Here is a 14,618-nt window from a genome sequence, read left to right on the forward strand (position 1 = left end):
TATCTGCCCCAAGGCATCTTCTTCCTTACCCTGCTCCAAGCCTGACACTTCTTTTTGGAATCCGGCTGGCCCTGTCCACCAGCCTGGAAGGCTGCCACCACAATGCCGGGAAATGGAGATCAAGAGGAGGCTTGTCCTCCCGACAACCCCTTCTACTGCCTCCCTCCCCTGCCACCAGCACACTCAGCTCCTATAGGCAAGCTTATGTTTCCGAGTTCAGCTGGCTCAAGGACCCTGGTACAGACCATGGGAACCTCCGAGTTCACATGGGAAGGGAGAACTAGGGGAGGGTTTGGATCAGACCTCAGGACCTCCCTTCCACGGCATAAGCTGCAGAGGATGCCGGGATGCCAAACTGTACATACGTAAGATAGGGAGGGAATGGTAGCAATTGTACCCCCAACAGACTCGGGGAAACACACAGCCTCTGCGACTCACAGACACCAAGAGTGCTGCAAACCTGAGGTAAACACCTCACTAAGGACACAACTAAACGGAGGGAGCTATTCAGGGGCTTCGGGCTGTCTGTCAGAAGGGACCAAGGTGGTCAGCTGTCAATCTTGCTGATGGATCACGTTCCAAGGGCCCATGAATCTTGACCCCAACCAACTAGCAGGGCATTCCCACCAGGTCACCCAAACCAACTATTCCTGAGTCCACATCTCCTCTCAAGGAGGTTCTAGACTTGGCATCCCCCCCACTGAAGGTCATCTTGTTTCCCAATGACAACGCTAGTAAAAATGGTAGACAGGAAAAGGGAAGTGTGGATTCCTGCTCTCAAGATGTTCAAGACTCACAGCGGAGCCTCTGGGCAAGCCCTCGCCGTTCCCTGGCACTCCCTTACAGCGTGAGCATTTGGCCCGGTGGCCTCTCTTTTCTGTGACTTTAGACCTGTCACCTCTCAGCCAGAGGTTCCCACCCATGAGTGGTTTTCTAAGGGAGCCCAGAGTTTTCGTTCCAACTCACCACACATGGTTCTTTATGGAGCTGCGTTCAGAGTCAGAATAAACAAACATGCTTTGAGACTCTAGCATAGTCCAGGTGCTGGGGAAAACCTGAGGTTTAAGTGCTGCTTCCAGCCTCGCATTATTCAGAGACAGAAACTGAGTGTCCAGGAGGCCTCAAATTAGGCAAACAACAGCAGGGTTGAGACTTCCATCCTAAGGCTCCTGTACATCTGCAGCCTCCCTCCTAGGGAGAATCAGATTCAGCTGGCTACCTCGCTGGGCTGGGTATGATCTGAAATGTCCCAAACCCAGCTCCCCAGGACAGGCAACCCCTTCTTCCCACCCGGATCCCAACCTTCCATCTCAGGTACTGAGCATCAGCAGAGGGGGAGGTGGCCATGTGACCTCCACAGCCCACGCGCACACGTCATAGCTGCACTGTGCCAGAGTCCACCAGGTCCTCCCACAACCTTCCTTCTCTTGGCCTCTAAACCAGCTATCAGGACTGGTTTGCAGAGCTAGAGCTGGGGGATCCCACACTCCTTCAGCAGAAACGCTCAGAGGCCAGCCTGTCTCTCTAACCCTTGGTTCTGAGGCTCTGGCGGAGCCACTCCTTGCTACAGGTTTCAGAGGGGTCGCTCGCTGCTCTTCAATCTGGGCTTCCCACATTGGACCAAGCTGGGTTTCAGACACTTGGGTTGGGGAGGCTCCTGGGCAGCAGAGAACCCCTCAGCCTCTCCCTCTTTAGGCTCTGGCTGGCTGCCACGGTGACCTCCCCTCCCCCAAGAAGGGCGGTGAGCTGGGAGATGGGGGGTGGGAGAATCCACCCGCTCCACTGATGCTCTCTGGAGGGGGCAGGGAAGCTAGGCAGGGCGTGTCGCTGAGGCCTTTCTCTGCCCAGTGCCAAGCTCCTTGACACGAGATGCCTCTGTACTATCCCCCAAGTCACCTGCTATGGGGAGATTCTTCACTTCCACGATCCACACCCCTGGGCCCCTAAGAGGCTAATGCATTAGTGAAGGACAGTGGGTCTAGAACCTTCTGCCCAGCAGAATGTAAGCGAGAGGAGCCAAGTGCTCTGCTCCTCTACCACCTGCACCCACTCTTTTCGAAAAGGGACAGGTGTCGTGTCCCCCACTTCCCAGAGGCCATCTGCTCCAGGGCTGGACGTGCCCTTTCCCCTGGTTTCAGGCAGGGTCCGCAGGGAACCCTTCGGTCGCAACCTTGGGGAGGGGACAATCAGCCCCTAGCCTCGCCTTTTTCTCCCAAGAGAGGCCCCTGTCCCCTCGCCCACACCCTTGCCGGCACCCAGACACCTGCACTGTGCTCCGCAGCCCGGTGCCGCAGTGCGAGCTAGTCAGCGAGCCCGCGAGCCCGGCGCCTAGAGCCGCCGAGCCGGCCGCCGCCCTCCGTCCCCCAGGACGCACCTGCGCCGGGTACCTCTACCTAGATGCCACCCTCACTCTTATCCCCTGATCCCTTAGCCATCCTTTCTTCCCCCACCCCCAAGTTCTCCCCCGCCCGAGCGGGCCCCCATCTCTCCATCTGCATCCCTCTCCTCCACCGGGGCGTGGAAGGGCCTTGGCCAGCCGGGGCTGGGAGGGTCCCTAGTGGGGTGGCTGAATGGGCGGCGTTGGGGAAAAGACTCGGCTCCGAGCCTAGAGAATAAGCCGAGTACTCACCGCTCTGCTCCCCTAGGAACACCAACTTGAATTTTCGCAGCGGGTTTCCAAAATCTCCCCCTGCGGACATGGTGCTGGCAGCTGGGGCCGGGAGAGGAGGAGGAGGAGGAAGCGGCGAAGGAGCAGGGAGGGGAGAAGAGGAGGGCGAGGGGAGGCGGCGGGCGGTGCGGGAGCCGGAGGGGGAAGGGCTGGCTGCGCGCGCCCCTGACTCCCCAGCTGCTGCCCGGCCCCGGCCTGCGGCTGCGTGTCCGACGGCGGCGACGGCGTAAAGGGAGGAGGCAGGGTGCGCAGCACAGCCGAGGGTGGCGCTGACTGCTCGGGCTACCGGCGCGCTGTGGACGCCCCAGGTTTGGCGCGGGCAGCGAGGCACGGGCGGAGCGGGGCGCAGGGACCGAGCTGGGCGGAGAAGCGCTCTCCGAGCAGCGCCACGCACCCCCTCCCGCCCGCCTGCTCCGCCCGCGCCTGCGCTCTGTGCGCTCCCCAACCTCTGATGTCATGCGGGGCCCGTGGGTTTGCGGGGCTTGGGGTGGGGTGGGGGGGGCGTGCGCCAGCTTCCACCCCCGCCCCGCAGCCCGCCCGGGAGAGCCACCTCCCCTTGTGCCTACGAAAGGCGGCTCCTTTGGAGCGGCTAGCTTTGCCAGACTACTTCTGTCTCCCCCACCCACCTAGCGGGGCGGGGGGGGCGGGGGGAAGACGTGAGGTGGTCAAGGGGACATTTGCTTCTGGTCTTTGACACCTAGATATGAGTCCCTTTCTCCTCAGATACAGATGCGCTAACCCTTAGTGGTGGTCGGACAGGGCGGGAAGGTAGGAAAGGGCCAGTGTGTGGTGTGGTGGCAAGTAGGGAGTTGTGCAGATACCTGACACCGACGGGGGGGGGGCGGGGCGGGGCTCTTCGGTAGCCCCTGGTGGCCTCTAGTTAGCCCCTCCCATCTAGGCCCAGAATCTTCATGGGGAGGGGGGTCAGTAGTGGTCCCCTAGAGATCTGGCCAGTGGGAGAGAAGGCAAGATGTGCCTACGGTTTGAATCCTAACCTGCTCCATAGGAGTGAAGCCTGGTAGTAGAAGTCAGCTTCACTAACCCCAGGCCAGTGCCCTACCTCTTTTGACCCTGAGGGCCAGCGGTGCAACCACACTCTTCCCGCCCTGCTAGGTAGTTTTTTGTTTTTGTTTTTTGTTTTTTGTTTTTTTTGCGTAATGAGCTCCTAGACAACAGGAGGGCAAGCTCCTATTCACCTCCGTGCTCGCAGCAGGGCGCACACAATGGGGTGAGAGCAAAGAGTAGACTTGGACAAAATAGACTCCCAGGGCAAACCAATCTAAAACATCAGGTTAATCGAGGCTTTACAACGCCCGCCTCTTTCTCTCCTGTCCCCCGCTGGTCTTGACCTTCTCTGGCCATTCAGGGAAGGAATGCTTATTTGGGAACATTTTGGGATTTTGTAGTGTGGGTTACACAAAGAGAGCCAGGAGTGAAATGTAGCCCCATGCCTACAGATGTCCCAGCGGGCATTTGTGGATTTACCCCTTACGTAATCTAGGTCTCCCAGGGCGTTTTAGAGCCTCACAGTAAACTCCACGGAAGCAGCAGCTGAAGTTCCACTCGGGATCCCAAAGACCTTCACTCAGAGCCTAGGAAATAGTTGCGGAGTGCTCAAATGAATGCCTAAAACTCAAATCAGAGCAACTGTTCTGTTCTCTGGTCTTCTTTGGCTTGGAGTCCCCAGAGTTGGAGGTCGCCTCTCTGAGACACAAGCATGCTGTGTTTGGCACCAGGCTCCACCCCACTTCTGCCCTGTGTTTGCTGCTGCCTCAGGAATTCAGCATAGGCTCAAGAAAGTTCTGGCAGGTCTGTCCAACTCACTGTCCACAGGCCATATGCCTTGCAGGATGGCTATGAACGCAACCTCCACACAATATTGCAATCTTAGGTAAAACGTTATGAGATGTTGGGGTGAGCTTTTTATGTTAATTTTTGCATTTTGTTGTTGTTGTCGTTGTTGACTCCATTTCCTGGTTCTCCAGTGTGAAGTTTGTAGGCGGCAGCATTGTGTCTCAATCTCAAGAGGTTGGAACCCCCCTGCAGAGAGAAACTACTAAGGCACAGCCTGTGAGTAAAAGGCCAGTGGTGGCAGGGCATGGTGGCGCATGCCTTTAATCCCAGCGCTCCAGAGGCAGAGGCAGGTGGATTGCTGTGAGTTCGAGGCCAGCCTGGTCTACAAAGGGAGTCCAGGACAGCCAAGGCTAACACAGAGAAACCCTGTCTCGAAAAAAAAAAAAAAAAAAAAAAAAAAAAAACCAAACCAAAAAAGACCAGTGAAGGTCACGGCATCCAAGGAGGTCACATCCTCCACCTGACACCTCCTCATGGGCACTGTCTTCCCACACCCTCTCATGCTGGCCTGAGGACATCATCAAGGCAAGAGAGAGCAAGTGAGGTGTGATGGAGAAGGCATGGTCCTTTGGGTGAGCCTAGCTCAGTCCTGACCACCCTTCTCTGATCACTTGACCCTGTATGTCCTCTCCAAATGTCTGGTTCTTTGCGCACAGGTAAGGTGGGCTTTGGGGAAGGAGGAATGGGACAGATGCTCTCTGGGCACCTCTGAGCCTCTGAATCAGCTCACGGGGCTTAACTCCAAGTCCAACTGGGGTAACCATGGAGCAGAGTATATTGCAGGATTCTTCTAATGAAGATGCCTCCGGTTCAAATGATGGGAGCTCCGTTGGGTGGGTTGGCTCCTGTAGTCTGGGCAGGACTCGGTTCACACAGTGCGATCTTGATGCTGTGGGAATCCTCGCCTCAGACACTAGGGGGAAGGGATTATCCTTACTCTGTCCTGGGGTATCAGGCACTTTGCATGCGATAGAAAAAATAGCCACTGTAAGCCTTGAGTTGGCAACCCTGTACAGTACCCTCCTGCCCCATCTATTAAGCGCGTTCTCTGGATGAGGAACATGGAGAGAAATCGCATCACAATGAACACACACCCACCTCCTAAGAGTTTTGAGTGTTTTCCTCGGTTCCTTCCTTCCCCAACTCAGAAATCCCGAACTCTGGCTTTTCCTTCAGGTGTAGCCTGTTGAGACTGGGGGTGGGGGTGGGGGGTGGGGGGTGGGAGGGTGGGGGGGGCGGGCCCTCAACACTTCCATTTCTCTTGAGTCTTTAGCATTTCTATCTCAAACTCTGTCCTATGACTTGCACTTTCCTTCTCATCGCGTACAGAGCACAGTCTCTCGTTCCCCACGATTGTTTAGTATTCCACCATGTGCCCCAGTTTTGAAACCATTTTCCAGTAAAAAACGTGTCCGGTTTTTGAAACTCGAAATAATTTTAGACTAACATAGAGGTTTCAAAAAATAGTACAGGAAGTTTCTGTGTCTTTTCATCCGACAGCCCCCACGATAGCATCTTACATAACCACAGTGCCTTAGCAGAGCCAGGAAATTAACCTTGGGGGGAAAAAAAAGCACCCAGGCCGCTTTCTGCTTTGCAAATGAAAACGCAGATAGGAATGCTCTCTACCTGCCTCCTGGTGTACCCAGGGGAAGGATCAAAGCTCTGCATGGAGGAGATACACTGTGGGCTGGAACCTACTGTATGGTATCTTTACACCAAAGACTGTTGGCAGAGCATCTAGCTACCTTCTTCCCATGTTTCTTCATGTTCTTCAAGAAGGTCTTAGATATTTGCCTTTGTCTATTTGTGTTAAAAAAAAAGTACTACGAACTACTCCCTATTTGGAAGTCATTAAATGTTCACAAGCAGTTGCAAGAAAGACAGACCCTGTGGGTCCTTCATCTTAACTTCCCCCCATCTTCCACCACGGGAGCATCTTTCAAGTTCACTGTCACAGCCTGTAGATAGACAAGCAAAAAAAAAAAAAAAAAAGCATTCCCATCACCGTGAGGACCCTCCTGTTCCCGATTTCCTCCTGCCTGCATCGCCTCCCTCACTCTAGTCGCTGAACTATTTAGGTTTCTTAAACTTCACCATCTCAAGAATCTGAGTGAAATTACATGTCATGTAACCTTAGGGGGCTGGCCTTTCTTTTCTACTCAGGATGGCTCCATGGCAGTTCTCGAGATGCTGTTTGTCATGGTAGTTCACTCCATTTAGGGCTGAGAGATGTGCCACGGTGTGGACCACAGTGGCTTGTGTGTTCTCCGCATCCTTTCACTCTTTGGATAATCCTTAGTTGAATATAATAAGCTGTTCTTTTATATAAAGTTAGATTTGGCCTTCTAAAAATTTGGCATGTTTTTATTTTCATCTATGTTTGTGAGTGATGTTGGCCTGCAACTTCCTTCTCTTATAAATGCCGTTTGGTTTGGGTAGCAGAGTCATGCTGGCCTCACAAAATGAACTGAGAAGTACAAGGGCAATCATCAATTCCTGGCAAGAGTTTGTGCAAAATTGGTATTACTTCTTTAAAAGTTGGACGGAAGGTCCGGAGAGATGACTCAGTGGTTAAGAGCATTTCCTGTGCCTCAGGAGGGTCAGAGTTCTGTTCTATCACCTACATCAGGCGGCTCATGACCAGCCTCAGGGAGCTCTGACTCCCTTTTCTGGTCTCCACGGGCACTCACAGTCATGTGGTGTACACTCACATAGACACATAAATGAAGATTTTTAAATGTTTATTATTTTTGGGTTTTTGAGACAGGGTTTTTTTTTTCTGTGTAGCACTGGCTGTCCTCTGTAGAGCAGGCGGGCCTCAAACTCAGAGATTCATCTTCCTTTGCCCCCTGAGTGCTGGGATTAAAGGTGTGAGCCACTATACCCAGCTAAGATTTTTTTCAATGAAAAAAAAAATTAAGTTGCTTGGCAATAACTAATGAAGCCATTAATTCTTGGTTTTCTTTATGGAAAGGTTTAAGAAATACCAGTTCAGTTTCTGCAGTAGCTATCAGGCTCTTTGGGTTATTTGTTTGTTTTCTTACTTTGTTTCTTTTTTTCTTTTATCTTTCTTTTCTCTTTTCGAGACAGAGTTTCTACACACTTCTGGGCCTTGGCTGCTCACCAGGAGTCTCCAAATCTTGTATATGCCACACTGTCAGATTCTGCTATTAGCTTGGGATGGAGCCTGGTATCTCTAAACCACAGCCACATCAGCTTTTGCGTGCTGGCCTTGGGGAAACACTTTCTTAGACTTTAAAGCAACAGGGAACTCATTGAAGGTGGGCTTTCTTCCTTTAAATGAATTGGATCTTCACAAAACGGAGCCTCCTATGTGTGAAGGTTGTTGTGTTCTTGTTGTCTTTTTTGTTGTTTTTTTGCCTTTGGGACATTTTTCTTGGACTTGTGAGTTGAAATAAACCTCATTCTAGTTTGGTTTCTATTGCCGTGATAAACACCAGGACCGACAGCAGACTGAGGAAAGAGCTTATTTCACCTTGCAGATTACATACAGTCTATCATTGAGGGAAGTCAGGCCAGGAACCTGGAGACAGGAGCTGAAGTAGAGGCCTAAGAGAAATACTGCTACTGGCTTGCTCCTCATGACTTGCTGAACTTGTTTTTTTTTTTGTTTTTTGTTTTTGTTTTGTTTTGTTGTGTTTTGTCTTTCTGGTTTTTGGTTTTTGTTTTGTTTTGTTTTGTTTTAATAGAATCCAGGATCATCTGCACAGGAGTGATGCTGCCCACAGTGGGTTGGGTCTTCCTACATCAACCCGTCAGAAAATGCCCCTATAGGCCAATATAATGGAAACATTTTCTCTGCTGGGGTCCCCTTCTTCCCAGATGACCCGTACTTGGTTCAAGATGACAAAAAAAAAAAAAAAACCCTTTCCAACACAAACCTTTTACCCCTTAAGTTGGTTTTATCAGAGCATTTTATTACAGTACCAGGAAAAAAACTAAGATATGGTTATGCCATTAATTTACAGTAGAGCTTGACTGTATCAGTCTGCATTCCACCTTGGGCTCTCTTGATAGCTTAGTTTGCACGTGACATTTTCATACTGTACATGTGTTGTAGTAGTTCCTACAGATGTTGAGTTCCGTATCTGCCATTACAGCATCACCCAGAACTGTCCTTGGCATCCGTTCTCTCCCTCACAACAATGAATGCATCCCTTCTTTCCAGTCTCAAGCAGCTGCCGACCTGCTTTCTGCTCCCATGGCTTTGTCCTTTCCAGAATGTCATACAAATGGGATCATTCAATACATAGCCTTTGGGATCAATTTTAATCTCACTTAGGAAAATTAGTTAAGCTTCCTCCGTTTTGTGAATGGGCTAAATTGTTCATTTCTTTTTATTGTTGGTAGTATTCCATTATTTAGATGGACTATTGTTTTTTTTCTTATTTTGTTTGTCAATTATAATATAGTTTTATTGTCTTAATTTGGGGAAATTATAAAGAAGACTGCCATCAACATACAGATTTTGGTGTTAACATATACCTCCAGGCCACTGTCATGAGTGCCCAGGAGTTAGATTTCTCTGTCTTATGGCTAACTTTGAAGAAGCACCTGTACTGTTTTTATTCTCTTTTCCTCTTTTCTTTTCTTTCTCTTTTTTTCTTTTTTCTTTTCTTTTCTTTTTTTTTCTTTTTTTGAGATGGGGTTTCTCTGTGTAGTCCTAGCTGACCTGGATTTGCTTTATAGACCAAGCTAGCCTCAAACTCAGAGATCTGCCTGTCTCCGCCTCCCTAAGTGTTGGGCTTACAGGCATGTGCCACTGTGCCTGGCTTGGACGTTTTCCCTAACAGTGTGATTTCCACACAAATATGGCTAATATCAATATCACAACTTAAACACCGAAACAGTGTAAAATATTTTCTTTTTAAAACACAACTTTGTAATTTTTATGGACTATAATTTGCTCCAATTGTTGCATTACATAACTTATTGTATCATTGTGTCACAGGATTTTCTATAATTATGCATAAGTACTTTGTGTTTCTAGTCAGCGCTAATGGATTGACTCAGCATGAATTTATTTATATATTTATATAATCAGTATAATAGTGCAATATTATATCCAGCCAATATAGGTACGGTGGGACCTATATAAGTTGTAATTGCTAATTAAATTATTTTCCCAGTTTAAAAAAACTGTATAGGGGCTATGGAAACGGCTTAATGGGTACTAAAGCTCGCTGTGTGGGCAAGGCTGAGAACCTGAGTTCAAATGCCAAGAACCCACATAACAAGCCAGGTGTGGTCACAGGAATCTGGAAATCCCTTCCCTGCAGTGGCACAGAGACTGGAGCATCCCTGGGGCTTGCTCGCTGCCAGCCTAGCTCCATGCTCAGTGAGAGACCCTGTCTCCAGGCAAGAAGATGGAGAGCAATAAGGCAAGACACCTGACCTCCTTCTCTGGCTTCTGCATACAAAACTAGGCACATACAACTATTCATAGGTAAATCCAACACACATGCTCTCGCACATACCACACACAGTAATTAATTAATTAAAGAGAAACCGAGTGTACAACGCTGTAAGTATAAAATGAAAGTGTAAATGTAGAATCTAGTGGAGACAATAGTACAATGACCAGAACAACAAAACAAAACAAAACAAAACAGGGGTAGGGGAGATGGCTCAGTGCTTACTGCGCAGGCCTGAGGACCGGAGTTTGATCTTAACACCCACATAAAAGCTGGGCTTGATGATCTGTATGCCCAGTGCCAAGGAAGCAGAGATAGGTAGATCCATGGTGCTTGCTGGCCGGCCAGTTTGGCTAAATTGGCAAGCTCCAGGTTCAGGGAGAGACCTAGTTCAAAAGTAAAATGGAGGCCGATCAAGGAAGACACCCTGACACACACACACACACACACACACACACACACACAGAGAGAGAGAGAAAGAAGAAACTGGAGGAAGTTATGTACAAATGTCATAATGAGAGCAATTAAAACTTGTTATAGCATACAACAACAAAAGTTAAATTCCTGTGTAAAAAAAACTAGAAATAACAAAGAGAGCAAGTGGTGGCAGTGATGGCGGTGCTGCGGTGCACACCTTTAATCCCAACACTCAGGAGGCAGAGGCAGGCAGATCTGTGAGTTGAAGGCTAGCCTGGTCTACAGATTGAGTTCTAGGATAGCCAGGGCTACACAGAGAAACCCTGTCTTGAAAAACCAAAATCAAGGCCGGGCGGTGGTGGTGCAGGCCTTTAATCCCAGCACTCGGGAGGCAGAGGCAGGCGGATCGCTGTGAGTTCAAGGCTAGCCTGGTCTACAAAGCTAGTCCAGGATAGCCAAGACTACACAGAGAAACTGTCTCTTGAAAAACCAGCAAAACAAAAACAAAAACAAACAAACAAAACCAAATGAGACAAGAGTCATAGATATTTTCAACTAATACCGAGTTGGCTAAGAATCTCATTACAGGTCAACAAGAAGTAATGGAGTTATTATGCTGACACCAGAAGCAGATGTATAGTACGTTTCCCAAGGTCTAAGTCATAATATTGACCACATAAGATAGCTGACATTCTTGCATCCAAAATAACAACAATAACATTCTAAATGGAGAAATGTCAGGAATAAATTATTATTTCAGTAATGGAAATTATATTTAAAATATGCAGACAAGGAAGATCACTGAAAAATTGATCTTCAGTTAAGGCACCTGATAATGAATTTTCTATAGACCACGTTCCATTCTTCACATTATCAAAAATAATTGATCCAATGTTATAAAAATTACAAGTACTTTTTAAAGTTTAAGTAACTCATGTGGCATGAGATTTTGATATAATATCTTTGAGAATTTCCAAATTACTTTACAAAATTTTGTCTACTTGTGGCCTCAAAGTCTCAACAGAATCTGAAGTAAAAATATTTTGGGCATTTTATATATGTCAAAAATAATCTCAGCTAGATATAAATAAAACTAAGCTCAACCATGCTAGAAAATGTTCCAGAAATTTTAGGTAAATAACCCAGACTTATGAGAACTTCAAAACAAATGTTGGCCAGATATTCAATAAACAAAGATAAAAATGTCAGCAGGATTTGTTCCCTTCCTAGGATTACACTCTCATGTGAAGCATCTAATTTTGAAATGGCAAAGAAAGAGGAAAAATTATTTATGATCTGGCAAGAATAAGAACAAACATTTATTTGCAGCTTTTTATAATGCAAACCAAAAATAATGACTTGAGACAGTTTTTTGAAAGTGAATCAATATGCATATTTTAATTACAATAATTGCTGTTATGTACATTGGCTGCAAAAGTATGAGAAGTTTGTGAAGAATGCCCTATGTTGGTAAGTTTAGAGTCATTTAAAGGTAATATATTATTACCCCTCCAATGGGATATTAGTGCTAAGCTGACACACGTTACTGAGTTCTCAGGCCAACATGATCTTGAAACTAGTGTATTAGTTACTTTTCTTGTTGTTATGACCAGATACCTGACAGGAAACAACTGAAGGGAAAAATGCATTTCTCTTGGCTCAGAGTTTGAGAGTATCAGTCCACCATGACAGAACTTTCACCTCCCAGCTTCCTACTGGAACAGAGAAGGGAAAATGTCAGTGCTCAGCTTCCTCCCCCTTCCCCTCCCCCTCTCCCTCTCCCTTCCCCTCCCCCCTCCTCCTCCTCTTTGCCTCCCCCTCCCCCCTCCTCCTCTTCCCCACCCCCCTCTTCCCTTTTAGTCATTCCCTGAGGGACCCTGAATCATGGATTGCTGACGTTCAGGTCTGACCACCCCTCCTCAGTCCTCTCTAGAAAAGTTCTCATAGACACGACCAAACATGTGCTGCAATACCTCAGGTGTCTATTACTCCCATCAGGTTGACTGTCTGAGTTAACCATCTCAAGTGCACCTTTCGACAACTTGATAACTCAAACACCTCATTTTAGGCCGCAACATTTCACTCCTGATTCTGAAAGTCTCCTGTCCATCTCACAGGACAGAATGCATTTAGTCTGTCTCTAGGAACTCGCCAAGCCTCAATAATCCCAATGCTGTTCAATAGTCCAGAGTCTCTTGTAAGACTCAAGGAAGTCACTTAACTTGTGTAATCAGAGAAGCAAGTCACGTACTTCATATATGTTGTCATCATATAGTAAACAGTATCATCCCAAAGTGGAAGAATGGGGTCATGTCAGGAAACACAGCAGGACAAACACTAGACCCAGCAGCTTCATGTCCAGCATTTGGGACTCTTGGTGGCATCATCTGGGCTCCCATGGACTTGGGAAGTTTTGTTGTTTGCTCGTGTGGCATCTCCAGTATCCTGAGCTCCCTACTACGACCTTCACCTTACCTTCCCAGTTTTGAACATAACCTGCTCAAGAGTTCCATACAAGGAATCTAATCCCTCTGCACAACGCTTGGCCTCAGCAACTGCCTGGGCCCTTAGTGCAAGCCTCCATGATCATGCCCCACCCCCAATCTTGCATGCCTGTAAAATAAGCAATCATGTGAATTGATGCCAAGTTCTGCTGTTAGCCTGAGATACAGCCTGGTTCCCCCAGACCACAGCTACAGGAGTCTCTGTACACTGAAACTAAGAAAGCATTTCCCTAGAAAGCTATTCCTTTTCAGGCACTTTCCTTTCAATGAATTTACAATGTTGTATCCTGAAGCTCAGTGATGCTTCCTGTTGTGCTGGTGCATTAGATGATTCTTCTTCTTCTTCTTCTTCTTCTTCTTCTTCTTCTTCTTCTTCTTCTTCTTCGATTTATTTATTATTATGTACACAGCACTCTGCCTGCATGTACACCCGCACACCAGAAGAGGGCATCAGATCACATTATAGATGGTTGTGAGCCACCATGTGGTTGCTGGGAACTGAACTCAGGACCTCTGGAGAGGCAGTCAGTGCCCTTAACCTCTGAGCCATCTCTCCAGCCCCCGGGTTAGATATTTCTTAATGGAACAAATATCATTAACAACTACAGCCACTTCTGACCATTCTACCCACAGCCTTAACGCGCCTCCCTTCACCGCACTGAATGTCTTTCATATCACTCTCTCCTTTCCCTCTTCCAGGACTATACTTAGAGTTAGCCCTTCTCTATTCCTTACATTTCTTCTTTCCTTCCAGAGGCAATTGAAGAAAGGAAGGGTTCATTTTAGCTCATGATTGGAGGGTATAATCGATGCTGAAGGCGTCATGGCAGGAGCTCGAGGCAGCTTGTCACATTGTGTCCAGAGACAAGAAGGAGGGAGAGAGAGAGAGAGAGAGAGAGAGAGAGAGAGAGAGAGAGAGAGACAGACAGACAGACAGACAGACAGACAGACAGACAGACAGACAGAGAGACACAGAGAGAGAGAGACACAGAGAGAGAGAGAGAGAGAGAGAGAGAGAGAGACAGACAGACAGACAGACAGACAGACAGACAGACAGACAGAGAGACACAGAGAGAGAGAGAGAGAGAGAGAGAGAGAGAGAGAGCGCAACACTCTGCCCTCCTTATCTTTTTTATTCAGCCTGAACCACCACAGCCTATGGAATAGTATTGCCCAAATTCAGGGTGGGTCTTCCATTCAGTTAAACCTCCTTGGAAATCTCCTACGGACGCACCAGGGATTTGTTTCCCAGGTGATTCTAACTCATGTCAAGTTGACAATCAAGATTAATAACCACAAGCTGGATGCGGTGGCGCACGCCTGTGATCCCAGCACTCTGGGAGGCAGACGCAGGTGGATCGCTGTGAGATCAAGGACACCCTGGTCCACTAAGTGAGTCCAGAACAGCCAAGGCTACACAGAGAAACCCTGCTCAAAAAACAAAATAAAACAAAAGATTAATGACCACATCTTCATAGTAATTTGTTTATTTTATGTATTCCATTCTCTTGTCATTTCATTCTACTTTGTGGATATTTTCTTTTGATTAACCTTCCAGTTTATTAAATTTCTCTTTGGCTCTGTTTTGTCTTTTAAAATATCATCCAACGATTTACCAGTTTTTACTAGAACATCCATGCCCTTATTATTCAAACCTACTATATTTTAAAAACATATCCTTTTATGGTTTTCTCTAACCTACCATTTAGAAAAACCTCTTTGAATTTAGTAAGCATT

The 14,618-nt window shown here is 47.7% G+C and overlaps 1 protein-coding gene across 1 annotated transcript in view; it reads right to left on the bottom strand.

Annotated features, from left to right (window-relative positions):
- The window catches only part of RAB6B (RAB6B, member RAS oncogene family), a 63,399-nt gene extending 60,332 nt beyond the window's left edge, over positions 1 to 3,067 (bottom strand). Inside the window, exon 1 of the mRNA XM_084754556.1 lies at positions 2,630 to 3,067. Within this exon, the coding sequence (XP_084610682.1) occupies positions 2,630 to 2,699 (70 nt within the window). The 5' untranslated portion in view covers positions 2,700 to 3,067. The remainder of the gene's footprint in view (positions 1 to 2,629) is intronic.
- Between the last annotated feature and the right edge of the window lie 11,551 nt (positions 3,068 to 14,618).

The sequence above is a fragment of the Acomys minous genome, assembly GCF_964271855.1.
Source record: "Acomys minous genome assembly, chromosome: 13".
NCBI lineage: Eukaryota > Metazoa > Chordata > Mammalia > Rodentia > Muridae > Acomys > Acomys minous.